The following is a 17,673-nucleotide window of genomic DNA, read 5'->3' on the forward strand; positions in this document are numbered from 1 at the left end:
ACCATAGCTGATCCACCTAGCCTGCACATCTTTGACTGTGGGAGGAAGCCCATGCAAGCTCCAGTTACTTAAGGTTGAAATTGAACCCCAGGTCCTTGGCGATATTAGGTGGCAGTGCTAACCACTGAGCCACTGTGCTGCCCAAGCTGCTAAAGATAGTTGTGCCTGTGGCACTACCACTGTGGCAGTGGTAGTATTCCTATCTCTGAGTCAGGAGGCCCGAGTTCAAAGTCTCAGTTGCTCTGAACAGGTTGATTAATAAATATCTAACCTGAGGAGCTCGACTCTTGTGTATAGTCCCTACCTCAGAGCCATGAGGCTTATATAGCACCTACTCCAGGTAAGTCTGGGCTTCCTACACATTTACATAATTTAGATTTATCAGTCAAGTTCAAATATCTTTTCTGGCGTATCGGGGGCAGATCATTCAAGCGTTGAATTAAATGGCCAGACATGTGCAGATCATAAAACTGCAAGTATGCCACCTGCAATTTCATCTAAATCTGTCAGAGATCAGGTACATAAGTGCAAACAAGGGCCTCCAAAATGCACCTCAAATGATTATAATTTGCACAAACCTATTTAGAATTTCATCCTGAGAATGAAAATCATTTAGACACATGCTTCACTCAGCATGCAATATCACTGAATGTTGAGTGACTACCAAAGTACATGAAACAAATTTCTGAGACATTATACAAGTCTTTATGAAACCTGGACAATACTGAGTGAGTTTTGGACAATTTAATACCTTCATGCATCATATTAACTGAAATTTTAAAAAGTAGAGTAAATGCTGAGAATACAGAATTTTTTTTATAGTTTTACTATAAAAACTATCACATTCATAGCTCTCATTCACCCGTTCAACAATTACATTTTTTGGGATGCAAACAGATGTCCAATGTTTTTATTGCTGTGAACTTGTACCATATTTACTCTGTTAAGAGAAATAGCTGTTGTCATAGAATGAAAAATATTAAGTTTACATTGCACAAACCAAATGCCAAGTTACACAAAAAATGGTGTTACCATCAAGTAAACACTAGATTCTCATGTGCTTTGAAAAAATGTGAACATTATACATGGAAAGCTAACAGACGGATATTCTAAAGCATGAAAGGGCAACAATTATACATACAAGTTGGCAGCTTCTAGTAAGCCCTTATTATCAAGTTGTAAACATTAACAATACTAGCTATTGGAATTTTTTAAACTCATTTATGAACAATTCCTTTTGTCACAAATGGACATTTAATTTCAATTTCAAATATCATATTTGAATACCAATTTGCCATAAAGCCATTTTCACTTAACCATTCTATTTTGTTACTGGAACAATTTCTATTACTAAGGGAATATACTCAACTTGTTTTCTAAGATGTTTCTTGGCAGCAGTTTGTGCTTGAAGCACAGTAACTCTGGCTGATTGGCAACAATAACGACACAGGCTTTCTATTACAACTTAACCAATATTCTTTTCAACACCTGAATATGGTGAAAGCACTTATCTGGTTTGCAACTATCGCCCCAAAAAGATTGAAAAATTGTGGTGAAAAGCTGGAATGCTCTACTTCACCCATTTTACTCTTTCCCGAAAAAGGTCTTCTACTCAAAACCTCAAGTACACTTTCATAAATTTGAACTTCAACCTCATTAATTGACGATTAATACTTGGAAATTGAGTTGGGATTTGAGGAGAGAAAATAAAATGGGAGCAAAAGATTCAAAAGCATTATAATTCATGCAATGCTGAAGAAAAAAAGACCGAATTTTACAGTGCATTCTTTCATTTGTTCTTATAACCCATTGAGCCATCCTTCAGTCTCTGACAGCAATTTTAACATGCATGCATAAAGACTGTTCCCGGATCAAATTCGGAGATGAGCTATATTCAAAACATGAAAATAGTTTAACCTTTTAAACCTTCATGAGTTTACCATATCTAATTTTCAAAGCACAATTCAAAGAAATCACTTGTTATCATTTGTGAAATTGTGGTAATTTTGGGTCATCAATCTAGTACAGCTCACTTTCCAGTGATTTTTAATACTTGATTCACACAAATCTGGAAACAGGAATGCTAGTACAAAGTCAGTTGGCTTCCCAAACTGGCATCACACATTTCAAACAAGTGATATTAGTCATCCACATTTCTGTAGTCAGCTTAGAAATGTGAACCAGATCAAAAATTAAATATTTAAATTCCCACAAGTTTTTCTAGCTTTGTCTTACCCAAACATCGCTACAATCCGTAATTAAATACACCAAAAGAGACACTTCTCTCCTTTACTTCCAATCCACAGTGCTAGATTCAGTTCGACTCATTTTGTTTTAACCAAGCTGCAAAGTTAGTAAACATTCCATTCATACGACTCAGTATTAGAAGAGCTGCCATGGTTTAAAAAACAGAATAAGTCTGCCACCAAATGATTGCAAAACCATGAAATACCACAATAAAATGCAAGATTACAAAAGAAAAAGTACTAATACAAAGGGCAACTCCCCAAAGCCAGTTCAAGTTTGCATCATCTTCAGATGTCAACTTCTGTTCAACTTGCTTCGTTCTTTGAAGCTTCATCAAAATTTTCAACTAGATCTAGAAGAAATAAGAATCAGCAGTTTTAAAAAAAAACTTAGTACTATATACAGAACTTCTAAAATCTAGCGTCTCCATAGACTTTTCACTGAATCATTCTTAAGCATTAATGCTACTGAAACACTAACCAATGGATATGCATAAGTTTTCTGATTTGTAAAACCTAAAGGTTATACATGGACTGTGAAATGCTGTTTTTAGCACTTCTTCAGTTTATATTTTGTCATTCTAATTCTATTACTTGGGACAATCAAAATTAAGCAGCATGTGATGAGTAAGGAACTTCACTACAGGCAAATATACTTCTGATTTTTTTCCCCCCAACATTGATGACCACATTTGAGTTAATGGTTCTTGACACAGCTCTTAGTTTTATTCATTGGCATCAATTTGAAATTACCTGGAACTTCATCATCATCCTCTTCACCAGAAGCAAGTGGTGCTTTGCTGTCCACAGCTGCAAACAAAATATATTTTTTTCAGTGAAAAGCCATCAGTTTAATCACAAATCAGTTATTTCTCATTTGGTAAGTAATCCACTAAATTTCAACTTCGATTTGCTGCATAGTCGGCTTTGATGAGATACTTCTATTCTCATGCAACCTCACGTTTTAAGAAAATCGCACAATAACCGCGCCATTTAAACCAATGGGGCCAGAATCACATATTACCTAATTCAGACAGGAAAGTTCACATTCTCCAAATAACCGTCTAAATTCTAAACTGCCTAAATCGCGTTAAACTAATTTGCATTGAAGAAATACACATTATTGCAGAACCAATTGTACTAAGGGGCAAGACAAAACATAAAAAGCAGACCATTGCTCATAACAGCTATTTGAATAATTTAATCATTTGAAAGACTTATCTACTGACCCACTGTGCTGTTCCCTCGTCACCCTGCTAGATTCCACCCTCCCTGCACATACACACAAGCAAACCTGGTCTAGATAGTCATACCACATGGAAACAAACCCTTTGGCCTAACTCTGCCATGCCAAATAGGTTTCCTAAAAAATTGTGAAAGTTGCTACTGAATCTGCTTCTTTCATCATTTCAAGCGATGGTACCTAAATTGCAAGGTTTCTGTTTAAATGTACTAAAACTCCTTCTGGTTATTTTTACAAAGATGTTAAAATCTGTGTCCTCTGATCAGTTACTGACATCCCTGCCATTGGAATGTTTCTCCTATATTTATTTAACCAAATTTTGTATAAAATTCTGAGCCCTCATAAAACACTCAATTACATTTGGCTCCAAGAAGAATATCACATTCTCACATATTTGGAAGTCTATCACTCTCAGAACCAATATTTCTCAGAACCAATCCAACAGCAAAAGAGACCACAGCAACTTCAGAAACCTTTACAGGAAAGTAAATGCAGCTTTTGCTTGGTAAATTCCACAAAATAGAATAAGGGAATGCTTAGGATGACACATTCTCAGTGCAAAGTCAGAGTTATTTTATGTTCAAACCTCAGCAGATAGATAAGACCTCAGTTCAGAATCTGTGGCAAAAGCAATGGACTCCCAACAATGCAGCATCTGTTTAGTCATCATCTGATGAATACAGAAATAGGCAGACCTAAGTTCATTGTGAACTCAAGAGGCAGAAGTACCGAGCCAACTGGGCCATATAACAAGAGCACATTTCAAATTTGAAATAAAACTAACAACACAGGGTGTGCAAACGTAGAGTGTTAGAAGAGATAGAGTTAGTGACAACGATGCACTCATGAAATGTTAACAATTTATCAAACTTTATAAATATTCATAAGGTACAGCCATAAGAAATTAAACTACTAACGTTGCTTAGGCAGTGACTCTGCCAGCCGCCTCAAGCTGGTCAAACTATCAGCTCCAAGTTGATTCAGGATACTGGGCAACATCTCAGTCAGCTGCTTAGTCTCTGCATGTCCTGTGATCGTAAATGTATTTGCAGCAAGTGAAGCCTGAACTTTAGGATTATTGAAATGGATAACTGTTCCCTGGTTTGTGAACATGTTCACCTGAAAGAGATTTTAAACATTCTAAATTGCAAGTGCAATAAAAATCAAATACATTCAGTCATGCAAAGCAAGAATGGCCAAACTCTTCCCATCATCAGTGAAGTTGCAGCTTTTACTGTTGTTTGGATTTTAAAATGCATTGCTAATGTTTTCATAGGATGCAATTTGAAGTTCCCTCCTGACTTCAGTATGTATCCATCTATCTGGCTTAGAGACAGACATATCTTTGACCTCAAGCTGAACTGAATGCATCTTCAATGACAGTTTTTTTCCCCCAAATATAACTTTTAACCATTTTCAATTTAAGCTAACCATTCCTCTATACCAGTATTTAATACTAATTATCATTCCACCACTACCAGATGCTCCAATCTAGTGAGACTAAGACGACAAGTGGGTGGATGGAAGAGTGACAAATATTCTGAAGGAGGATCACTGGACTCAAAATGTTAACAGTTTTCTCTCCACAGATGCTGCAATCCTGCTGAATTCCTCCAACAATTTCGGTTTTTGAGTTAATTGTATACTCTTTATTAAAGAAAAACAGACAATTCAGACCAATTATTACTTTACACCCTCTAATCCTACATCATTTAATAGTTTATTCCTTTCTCCCTCATCTCAAACTCCAGGTAACTGAAAATTCCACATTCCAATCCCTCAGGTAAACGATTCATCCTGAAATCATAACTGTATTGGCTTATGATTAGCTGTAAAATTATTTTCCTATGCTACCCACACAATTTCTCATCTCAGTCCCTCCTTCCCCTCTCCACTGCCAAGTCACTATATGTGCACCAGTATTCATTGCTCATAGCTAGCAAGAGAAGGGACTGAAGAAAAGAGAAGAGAAATCATTAATATGGAAAAAGTACCCACTTGATCTTCAAAACATACAGCATATTTTAAACCATCAGTTCTTGGAAATAGTCAAACTGTAATCGGATTAAGGAACAAAGAAAATTCCAATTAACTGAAGATTGCTTGTTAAAGATTTTTTTTGCAAATACCTCTTCAATGCCAGAAATGTTATTCACACCAAGCTTTTTTAAAGAAAATTGGAGCTTTTTGTCATCTGCTGTTGCTGTTCTGTGGACAACCTTCTTCTTTCTGCGGGCAGTACCCTGGGAACAAAAACAAAGAAAACCTAATTTGCTCAATTCAACATTTAAATTTGCTAGAGTTATACATTAGCTACTGAAACATTGTACTTAAAGTACTGTTCTATTTTCTGAAAGTGACCTCAAATTCCAAACATGTGATTATATAATATCCAATGGACTAAAGCCTATTTACTGAAACTTAAAAACTGTACATAACATTTGAAGTGCTGCATTTGCCAGAACACCCACTAATCCAGAAACAGACTTCCATGAAACAGATCTTCAGGCACCTAAGTTTTACATATGCACATACAGCAAGATAAGATTTGGAGTGACTAACCACAGCAGTCATTAATACTTTATAATACAAATGGTCAAAGATCAAACCAAGACTTGGAAATGAGTAAAGATTTCTGATGTTTCACTCACTCCAATCAAATTGAAGAAACCATTTGCTCCAAATACACTTGCACAAGTTCACCCCCAACTAAAAACAAACATACAAAATTCTCAAATTGATCAGCGCTCAATTATGCCCAAGCAAAGTTTCTTGCTCAGAGTGAAGGGTGTGTCAATCCAGGTTAGTTTCTAACAGTAGTCCAGTAAATTTTTTCAGGATAAACAAGAGTAAAGTCTCACATGGCTTTGGCTAAAGCTGTTTGTATTAGGCACGATATTTCACATCTTACCAACACATTTTGCTTTCCCAACAACGAACCATCAGGATTTAACATAATCAACAGATGCCAACTATCACAACAGATTGCAAAAACAAATTGCACAGGAGGAACTGTTTTCATTCAATATATTTGCTTTCTGTGCACATTTTTGATAGCCAAACAACTTGTACATGAAGGATTTGGTGGAAACTTCAATGTAGAGTCAGAGATGTACAACACAGGAACAGACTCTTTGGACCAACTCGTCCATACCGACCAGATATCCCAACCTAATCTAGTCCCATTTGCCAGCACTTGACCCATATCCTTCTAAACTCTTCCTATTCATATACCCATCCAGATGCCTTTTAAATGTTGCAATTGTACCAGCCTCCACCACTTCTGGCAAATCATTCCATACAAGCACCACCTTCTGCATGAAAACGTGGCCCCTTAGGTCTCTTTTATATCTTTCCCCTCACCCTAAACCTATGCCATCTAGTTCGGAACTTCCCCACCCCAGGGAAAATACTTTGTCTGTTTATTCGATCCATGCCCCTCATGATTTTATAACCCTCTAAAGATCACCTCTCAGCCTCAGATGCTCCAAGAAAAACAGCACCAGCCTATTCAGCCTTTCCCTATAGCTCAAATCCTCCAACCCTAGCAACACCCTTGTAAATCTTTTCTGAACCCTTTCAAATTTCATAACATCCTACCAGAATTGCAAGCAATATTCCAAAAGTGGCCTAACTAATGCCCTGTACAGCCTCAACATTCCTATACTCATTCCTCTGACCAATAAATGAAAGCATAACATACGCCTTCTTCACTGTCCTATCTACCTACAACTCTATTTTCAAGCAGCTATGAACCTGCACTCCAAGGTCTCTTTGGTCAGCCACACTCCCTAGAACCTTACCATTAAGTGTATATGTCCTGCTAGGATTTGCTTTTCCAAAATACAGCACCTCTCTTTTCTAAATTAAACTCCATTTGCCACTCTTCAGCCCACTGGCTCATCTGATCAAGTTCACGTTGTAATCCAAGGTAACCTTTCTCACCGTCCACAACACCTCCAATTTTGGTGTCCAATGGAAACTAACTATACCTCCTATGTTTACATTCAAATCATTTATATAATGACAAATAGTGGACCCAGCATAGGTCCTCATGACATACAAATAGTCAAATGGTCACAGGTCTCAAGTCTGAAAAACAACCCTCCACTACCACCACCCTTTGTCTTCTACCTTTGAGTCAGTTCTGTGTTCAAATGGCTAGTTTTCCATGTATTCCATGAAATCTAACCTTGCTAACCAGTCTCCCATCTGGAACTTTGTTCAACACCTTACTGAAGTCGAAACAAATCACGTCCACCACTCTGCCCTCAATCCTCTTTGTTACTTCCTCAAAAAACTCAATCAAGTTTGGGAGACACGATTTACCATGCACAAAGTCACACTGACCACCCCTATCAGTCCTTGCCTTTCCAAATACATACACATCCTGCCCCTCAGGAGTTCCTCCAACAACTTGCCCACCACCATCAGGCTCACCGGTCTATAGTCCCCTGGCTTGTCCTCACCAATTTTCTTAAATAGTGGTACCACGTTGGCCAACTTCCAGTCTTCTGGCACCTCACCTGTGATTATTAATGATACAAATATCTCAGCAAGAGACCCAGCAATCACTTCACTAGCTGCCCACAGAGCTCTCGGGTACACCTGATCAGTTGCAGGGTATCCTGTAATAGTTACATCAAGGTCTGGTAATACATTGTACATAAAGATGTACAAAACCATCCATAGACAAAGCAACATGCAATCTGAAACCATCCATTAAAACTCAACCAACATATTGGCCACCAGTGGCTAACTAGAAATTTAGATACTGCAATCCATTGGAGTAAATAAAGTCTGATCATAAAAATTGCTAAGCAAACAATATTAATGCATAAATTTCCATGCTGCATGGTTATGTATTTTAAAAGTTTTCACACGTTTGGATAGAGTTATGGAACATTTTACTTCATACAGTATCTTATATAATCACAAGTACATATACACACATGAAGTACACCAACTTGTATGGTGACAGGCATTTTCTGCTAATGGATGCTGCCATTCGACATTACCATATGTGTAATATCTTTCAGACAACTATAAGACATTTCGGAACAATAATTATGCACAAGTTCACAAGCTGTTGACTTTAGACCAAAGATGTTAATATATTTAATTTTCACAATGAACTGAAGATTCAATGTTAATAATGTAAGAAGCGGAACGATCCAATCCTCAAACTTCTGAAGATTGAACAGAAAACTTATCTTTAATCTAGGGCACCATAATTGCCAAATATCTCAAAACTGAAAGATACTGGTTCAAAAAGATGCAAGTGCCCAAATTAGTCATTGGTAGTATTAAATAAAAAATATTCAATCTTTATGCAACTCCATGCTATTCTGAAGAATGTTCAATTTGTAAAACATGACACCTTAAACTCTCATATACCAAAAAGGTGTACAAATGAGAATTTTAAGACCTTAACATCAAAACTGAAGATATATTTGGCACGATTAGCAGTCAGGCCAAATTGTATAATGGCATAATAAACCACGCATAGCAATCAACAGTTCTTCTGGCCTGGTTCTGTTAAATTAAAATGACATATAAGATGATGAAAAGGATTTCAAACGCAAGCTATTGGGAGGCAAAAATCTTATTCATTGTAAAGTGATTTTGGCGACAATAATTTGGAAAAGTATTGTGTTATATTCTCTACCTTCCTTTGGTTTTCTGCTGTCATTGTTCTGAAGATAGATTAGTTTCTCAGTAAGACTCAAATGAAGCAGTGACAACAATACAAAGCAGCATGTTACAATTTATTAGACTATATTAGGGTACCAGCATATTACAATTTTTAAAAGTTACGACATGTAAGATTAAGATTCTGACTAAAATGCACCATGATGAAGTCATAAAGCAGTGGATGCTGGTTTACCTTTTTATAAACTAGCATGGTACATACCAATACCACACAGATACATCTTCGAATTGAAGCGATCAATGGAGTACTGGTAATGTCACTGGACTAGGAATCCTGAGTCTCTGGACAACGCTATGGGGGTGTAGGTTCAAATTCCACCATGGCAGCTAGTGGAAGTGAAAGCCAGTATCAGTAAAGCTGACTATAAAGGCAGAGTCAATTGTTGTTTTAAAAAAAAACATCCAGTTTACAGCGACCCCAGATTCAGAATAATGTGGTTGACACTTAGCTTTCCACTCAATGGAGAAACAAGCCATTCAATTCAAAGGGCAATAAATGCTGGGCCTCACTACGAAAGAATTTAAAAAGTGAAACTTTAGAATCGACTGTACATAAATTGACTAATCAAAAAAATGCATGCCGTTTCCAAATGGTATAAGTTTTATAGGCTATTTCAAGCAACCACTACTTACCTAAATAAGCACTTGTTCAGATCTCATCACAAGTTACCTATACTTAAACGAACTGCGGCTACCTAAATATATCCATTGTACTACTGCATTGTTTACAAAGCTTCTTGCCTCCTTAGAAGAGAGAATACAAACCGACCTTTTCTGGAGGTTAACAGAATGCAAGTTCTATTAATGGATGATGACAGTCCTGCTATATAAATTCGGTTAGAGACAAACAAAAATTGCAGGCGCTGGAATCAAGGTAAACAGGCAGGAGGCTGGAAGAACACAGCAAGCCAGGCAGCATCAGGTGGTGAAGTCAACATTTCAGATGTAACCCTTCTTCAGGATTAGGGGTGGGTGTTAAGGGGAGCTACAGATAAACAGGGGTGGTGGAGGCGGGGTAGTGAAGTAGGGATAAGTGAAGACAGAGAGAGTACAACCTGGTTGGTCAGTGGGAGGAATGAATGCAGTAGGTGACTGGGAAGAGTGGAAGTGAGGGGGGAGGGATTGGGAAGCGAGTTAGAGAAGGTTATTTGAAATTGGAGAACTCAAATTCAGTAAATTAATCTCCCTTCCTCAAACCAAACCTGCTCACTTACTTCTATTTGTTCACAGATGTGGGTGTCGCAGGCTGTACCAGGATTTATTGCCCATTCCTAAATGCCATTGAGGCAGGACTGGCAATCAACCTTCTTGAGCTGTTGCAGGGATGAAAGAGGTGGGTACACCCACAATACTATCAGGAAGGAGCTTCAGCAATATACAGAAGCCACAGTCATACAGTTGTACAGCACGGAACCAGATCCTTCCAATCAACTCATCCATGCCGACCAGTTATCCTTAAATTAATCCAGTCCTGTTTGCCAGTAGTTGGTCCATATCCCTCAAATCCCTTCCTATTCATAGACTGCCTTTTAAATGTTATTGTGCCAACCTCCAGCACTTCCTCTAGCATCTCATTCCATACACACACCACCTCTGCATTAAAAAGTTGCCCATTACGTCCCTTTTATATCTTTCTTCTTTCACCTTAAGCCTATGCCTTCTATTTCTGGACTCCTCTACCCTGGAAAATAGACTGGCTATTCACCCTATCCATGCCGCTCATGCTTTTGTAAACCTCTAAGATCACTCAGCGTCCAATGCTCCAGGGAAAATAGCCCCAGCTTATTCAGCCTCTCCCAATAGCTTAAACCCTCTAACCCTGGCAACATCCTTGTAGATCTTTCCTGAACAGTTTCAAGTTTATCACCTTTTCTACAGCACGAAGACCAGAACAGCATTCCCCAATCTTCCATTGTCTTTGTGCTCCCAGTCCAAAAACAGCCTTAAGATTTCTAGAAAATACTCAAATTTTCCAATCTTAGCTATACCTGCAATTTTTATCTAACAACAACTGCTGGCCCTGCAGTCAGCTGTCAAAGCTGTAAGCTCTGCCTCTGTCTTTGTTTAATATATTCCTTAAGATCTTTGATTTCTCAGGACTGTCCTACTTAATTCTGATTGTTGCTATTTTGTTATCTGATTATACTCCTGTGAATTGCCTTTGAATACACTGTGTTAAAGGCACTACATAAATGCAAGCAGGTCTGCTTATTCAATACCATCATGGCCAATATGCACCCCCTTTCGCCCTTTTCCCTACACTAACTCAACATCCCTGGTTAAGTCACTGTTATTTAGAAATGTGTCAATCTTTACCCTGTTCAATTCTTCTTTGAATGCTATGACTGACTTTGCCTCCATAACTCTCACAGATATTGCACTTCAAATTCTACATAAATGCCACATAAAACATTGGCCAAAAAAAGCCATAACAGCCTGAGACAAATCAACTTAAATCTATGTCCTTTGGTTCACAACTGCTCCACTGAAGACAGTCTCCAACTATTTGTTCAACATCATGGTTTTGTACAGACACTCCAACTCTATTATCAATTTTCTCTCCTCAAAAGAACCAAATTCTCCCAAACAGCAATATAACTAACGGTCACCCCATTCCCTGAGCATTCATGTAAATGTTCTGCGCCATTTTTAGATTTCAGTTTTGTTGAAGTGTGGTGTCCAGGTTGGACACAATACTCTAAATGCTGAAGTAAATGTTTTAACCACAACTTTCCTGCTTTTGTACTCTATGCCTTATTATAAAAGTCCAGGATCCCATATTACTTAATTACTTTCTCAACCTGACCCATCAACTTCAATGATCTGTATACATACTATGCAATTTGTCTAAAGTGGAAGCAGGCACAGAATATTTTATTGTATCCCTTATTCTTTCTAACATATTGCATCACATTCATTCTAGCCACACCTTCTTGAAGTCAACCAATAGCATAACAATTCATTTCACTTCCACGTAGTATTACCTGTAAACCTGAAATTATTGAAGCATTTCCCAAATTATACTAGCATTAATTGTAAACAAATTAATTGTTACTTTCAGTATTCCCATGTTCAAAAATAGTCATTTGATAACTTACTCAAGTTTCTTAAAATCATTAAAAAATATCCACATGGGCTGAAGTGAAAAACCTATACCAAAGTTGCTTACCTTTCCACCAATGCGCACTTGTGCTTGCAGCTTGGCTAATTTTTCTTGATTCATGGTTGTTTCTTTCATCTGAAATGACAATGTATAGCTTGATCACAATCAGGTTTAACATTCAAACAAAAAATTCTCATCCCACTTCACCAGTGGGAATTAACTTCACTCTTGAATGGTCAAGATCTAAATTTTTTAATTCAGAATGTAATCCAGACCAAGCAGCTGCTGGAACTCATACAGATTATACTGTTCCTGTATAGAAAGGATAATGTCAAATCAGTTAAGACTACCATTTGGCTAGCTGAGAACTCTGACACCATATACCCTGTACACATTAAGATGAGAGAGTGGTCAGATGCCATATCAAATTTCTGCTAAGTTACCTTTAATATTCAAACGTTAAAAAGTTAAGCAAATGTTCAAACATGAAACTCAAGATACAGATCAACTTCAATCTCTAGATTTAAGGTACGTATACAACGACAACACTTAAAATTTGAAGCACATATAAAACAAATACAGCAGCACGCTGAAACCATTATAAAACGCTTTCACATTTTAGGTCGAAATAAAGTTATTGTACTTGCAGTTTCCAAAGAAAGAAATAGCAGGAAAAAAAATTGAGAAATAAGAGCATAAATTTATCTTATTTCAGGCAGGATTTAAACGATAACTCGTTTCTAAAAATTTGCATTTAATATACAAGATACATTTGTCTCAACGCATTTGACAATGTCATCGTGTTCGTTGAACAAGAGAACTTACTAACTAAAATTGTATGAAGGCAACAAAATACACAAGTGTAAGCTTCCATAATTCTCCAAAGCAGATCAATTTCGGAAGAACAGAACTCAATTGTATAAGACGAAGTGAAATTCATCCACGACTAGAGCGCATTTTTTAAAGCATTCTTACAACAAGCAGAAACCGCCCCCGTGAGTGAGGGGGCTCGCCACCGAGATACAGGGAGGGTCCTGCAGCCGATCCCCACCCGGCCTTCTCTCCGGCCTAGTGCTCGAGCTCTCCACTATCTCGAGGTACAGGCTCCGGACACTGAAGCGGGAGGGTGGGGAATAGGTGGCCGCCGGCGACGATGTGAGAGAGAGAGACAGCGGGACCTACACTGAACCGGAGGCTCGGCATTACCCTGACGCCGGGCCCACGCCGCGGGAGGAGGTGGAAGAAGGGACACGGACGATGACCCACCCCTCACCCCGGGAGAGTCCGAGCCGCGAGGTGACAGGGATTACCTCCCCTCGGCCGAGAGCCGGTTTACCTTGAGTGTCCGGTGGGTCCCGCCTGTCCGTTACCGGAGCTGAGCAAATTCCCAGACACGAGGCAGATGGCAAGATGGCGTCCAGAGGGGGAGCGGATGTGACGACACTTCACGTAACCCCGCGGCTACAGCCGGGGGCGGGGCTTTCAAACCAACCGGAAACGGTGGTGACCGCTCGGCCCATCTGTAACCTCCAATCTCTCCAAAGGATTGTATCGTGCTCACTGACTCCCGCCGACTTCTCTAATATCCGTCGTACTCAGCCTCGTCCTCGCAGGTCTCCGAGGAAGAGAGTTCCAAACTGAAAGAACCAAAAATCTTCCTCATCTCTCTCTCACCTTCTTTTCAAACTGTCTCCCCTAGTTTCACACTTGGAGAGAAAACACCTTCAGCTCCCTCTGCCTCGTCCAATCCCCTTATGTTAAGTCCAAAACCAAATCTTCCTCAAATTAAACCATTCATGCCTGGAGTCACCTTCGTGAACTTTACTCACAGAGGTCTACAGTACTGAAAATGATCCTTTGTGCCGACCAAAAACAAGTAACTAATTATTCTATGCCCATTTTCCAGCACTTGACCCATCGCCTTGAACGACATGCCACTGAAGTGCACATCTAAATACTTCATAGATGTAATTTGGGTTTCTTATATTCCCACAACCCTCTGGGTTAGAAAAAAATCTGTCCTCGCATTACCCGTAAACCTCCTGATCCTTACCTTAAATCTACACCCCTGGCCATTGATCACTCCCAACTTTCTCTGAATTGCCTTTAATACAAGTGGTCATCATTTGTATTAAATGACAGAGCAGACTTATGGGGCTAATGTGTCTATTCCTGTTCTTAGTCCTTATGTCACCCAGGAAGAGTTCATGGTTTCTGAGGATTGTAGTTCATACTCATTAATTGTCTATTGTACTGCCAGAATTTGATTGTGATTATTATCAAGTTTGGCAAGTTGATTTGACTTTGAGAGTGACAGTAGCACTGGGATTGGGATTTATCTCACTTGGCTACAGGTTTTCCTGCCGTCTATAAGAGTAGTCTGATTGGAAACGGACAAACAAAAGGGAAGCTTGCCAGTGCTAGTGGTTTTGTCCAGTTGGAACTGGAAAAATATAGACAATAGGTGCAGGAGTAAGCCATTCTGCCCTTCGAGCCTGCACCACCATTCATTATGATCATGGCTGATCATCCTCAATCAGTATCCTGTTCCTGCCATGACCCTTGATTCCACTATCCTTGAGAGCTCTATCCAACTCTTTGTTAAACGAATCCAGAGACTGGACTTCCACTGTCTTCTGGGGCAGAGCATTCCACACACCCACCACTCTCTGAGTGAAGTTTCTCCTCATCTATGGCCTAAATGGCCTACCCCTTAGTTTTAAGCTGTGTCCTCTGGTTCGGGACTCACCCATCAGCGGAAACATGTTTCCTGCCTCCAGAGTGTCCAATCCTTTAATAATCTGATACGTTTCAATCAGATCCCCTCTCAGTCTTCTAAACTCAAGGTATACAAGCCCAGTCGTTCCAATCTTTCAACATAAGATAGTCCCGCCATTCCAGGAATTGACCTTGTGAACCTACGCTGCAAACCCTCAATAGCCAGAATATCTTTCCTTAAATTTGGAGACCAGAACTGCACACAATATTCCAGGTGCGGTCTCACCAGGGCCCTGTACAGCTGCAGAAGAACCTCTTTGCTTCTATACTCAATCCCTCTTGTTATGAAGGCCAGCATGCTATTAGCTTTCTTCACTACCTGCTGTACCTGCATGCTTGCCTTCATTGACTGGTGTATAAGAACTGGATTAGTGGTGCTGGAAGAGCACAGCAGTTCAGGCAGCATCCAACGAGCAGCGAAATCGACGTTTCGGGCAAAAGCCCTTCATCAGGATTTTTACCCTGGTGTATAAGAACACCCAGATCTCTTTGTACTGCCCCTTTACCTAACTTGACTCCATTTAGGTAGTAATCTGCCTTCCTGTTCTGGCCACCAAAGTGGATAACCAGACATTTATCCACATTAAAATGCATCTGCCATGCATCTGTCCACTCACCTAACCTGTCCAGGTCACCCTGTAATCTCCTAACATCCTCCTCACACTTCACCCTGCCACCCAGCTTTGTATCATCAGCAAATTTGCTAATGTTATTATTAATACCATCTTCTATATCATTAATATATATTGTAAAAAGCTGCGGTTCCAGCACTGATCCCTGCGGTACCCCACTGGTCACTGCCTGCCATTCCGAAAGGGAGCCGTTTATCACTACTCTTTGTTTCCTGTCAGCCAACCAATTTTCAACCCAAGTCAGTACTTTGCCCCCAATACTATGTGCCCTAATTTTGCTCACTAACCTCCTATGTGGGACTTTATCAAAGGCTTTCTGAAAGTCCAGGTACACTACATCCACTGGATCTCCCTTGCCCATCTTCAGAGTTACATCCTCAAAAAATTCCAGAAGATTAGTCAAGCATGATTTCCCCTTCATAAATCTATGCTGACTCTGACCTCTCCTGTTACCGCTATCCAGATGTGTTGTAATTCTATCCTTTATAATTGACTCCAGCATCTTTCCCACCACTGAGGTCAGACTAACTGGTCTATAATTTCCTGCTTTCTCTCTCATTCCTTTCTTAAAAAGTGGTACAACATTAGCCACCCTCCAATCCACAGGAACTGATCCTGAATCTATCGAACTCTGGAAAATAATCACCAACGCATCCACGATTTCTAGAGCCACCTCCTTCAATACCCTGGGATGTAGACCATCAGGCCCCGGGGACTTATCAGCCTTCAGACCTAACAGTCTCTCCAACACCATTTCCTGGCAAATATAAATTCCCTTCAGTTCAGGTCCTTCAGCACTGTTACCTCAGGGAGATTGCTTGTATCTTCCCCAGTGAACACAGATCTGAAGTACCAATTCAACTCTTCTGCCATTTCTTTGTTCCCCGTAATATATTCCCCTGTTTCTGTTTTCAAGGGCCCAATTTTAGTCTTAACCATTTTTTTCCCTTTCACATACCTAAAAAATCTTTTACTATCCTCCTTTATATTTTTGGCCAGTTTACCTTCGTACTTCATTTTTTCTCTGCGTATTTCCTTCTTAGTAATCCTCTGTTGTTCTTTAAAAGTTTCCCAGTCCTCTGTTTTCCCACTCATCTTTGCTATGTTATACTTTTTCTCTTTTGATTTTATATGTTTCTTAACATCCCACGTCAGCCACGGCTAACCCTGCCTCCTCATAGGATCTTTCCTCCTTTTTTGGAATGAACTGATCCTGCATCTCCTGCATTATACCCAGAAATATCTGCCATGGTTCCTCTACTGTCATCCCTGCTAAGGTATTGCACCATTGAACTTTGGCCAGCTCCTCCCTCATAGCTCCATAGTTTCCTCTATTCAACTGAAATCTTGCCACTACCGATTGTACCCTCTCCCTTTCAAATTGCAGATTGAAGATTATTGTATTATGGTCACTACCTCCTAATGGCTCCTTCACTTCGAGGTCCCTGATCAATTCTGGTTCGTTGCACAATACCAGATCCAGAATTGCCTTCTCCCTGGTCGCTTCCAGCACCAGCTGTTCTCAGAATCCATCTCAGAGGCACTCCACAAAGTCTCTTTCTTGAGGTCCAATACCATACTGATTCTCCCAGTCTACCTGCATGTTGAAATCCTCCATAACAACTGTAGCAACATCTTTGCGACAGGCCATTTTCAGCTCCTTATTCAACTTACACCCTACATCCATACTACTGTTTGGGGGCCTGTAGATAACTCCCAACAGGGTCTTTCTACCCTTAGAATTTCTCAGCTCTATCCATACTGACTCTACATCCCCTGATTCTAGGTTGCCCCATGCAAGGGACTGAATATCATCCCTTACCAATAAGGCCACTCCATCCCCTCTGCCCGTCAGTCTGTCCTTACGATAGCACATATAGCCTTGAATATTAATTTCCCAGGCCCTGTCCACTTGAAGCCACGTCTCAGTTATCCCCACAATATCGTAGCTGCCAATTT

At 39.6% G+C, this 17,673-nt stretch overlaps 1 protein-coding gene across 1 annotated transcript; it reads right to left on the minus strand.

Annotated features, from left to right (window-relative positions):
• Nucleotides 1-729: 729 nt before the first annotated feature.
• btf3 (basic transcription factor 3) lies at nucleotides 730-13,752 on the minus strand. Its single transcript, XM_072581680.1, has 6 exons — nucleotides 13,641-13,752; nucleotides 12,371-12,439; nucleotides 5,619-5,732; nucleotides 4,407-4,608; nucleotides 3,000-3,056; nucleotides 730-2,599 (listed from the first exon to the last, which is right to left on the minus strand). Exons 2-6 carry the CDS (start codon nucleotides 12,437-12,439, stop codon nucleotides 2,553-2,555), a joined length of 489 nt encoding a protein of 162 aa, XP_072437781.1. The 5' UTR covers nucleotides 13,641-13,752; the 3' UTR covers nucleotides 730-2,552.
• Between the last annotated feature and the right edge of the window lie 3,921 nt (nucleotides 13,753-17,673).

This window comes from Chiloscyllium punctatum, chromosome 2 (assembly GCF_047496795.1).
Source record: "Chiloscyllium punctatum isolate Juve2018m chromosome 2, sChiPun1.3, whole genome shotgun sequence".
NCBI lineage: Eukaryota > Metazoa > Chordata > Chondrichthyes > Orectolobiformes > Hemiscylliidae > Chiloscyllium > Chiloscyllium punctatum.

Bases quoted from the DNA above. Each gene is read 5' to 3' on its own strand.
- btf3 (XM_072581680.1), bottom strand. From the start codon at position 12,439: ATGAAAGAAACAACCATGAATCAAGAAAAATTAGCCAAGCTGCAAGCA. The intron at 5,733-12,370 runs GTAAGCAACTTT...TTTTGTTCCCAG, and splicing joins AAGTGCGCATTGGTGGAAAG to GGTACTGCCCGCAGAAAGAA. The intron at 3,057-4,406 runs GTTAGTAGTTTA...TTTTGTTTGCAG, and splicing joins AGAGTCACTGCCTAAGCAAC to CTGTGGACAGCAAAGCACCA.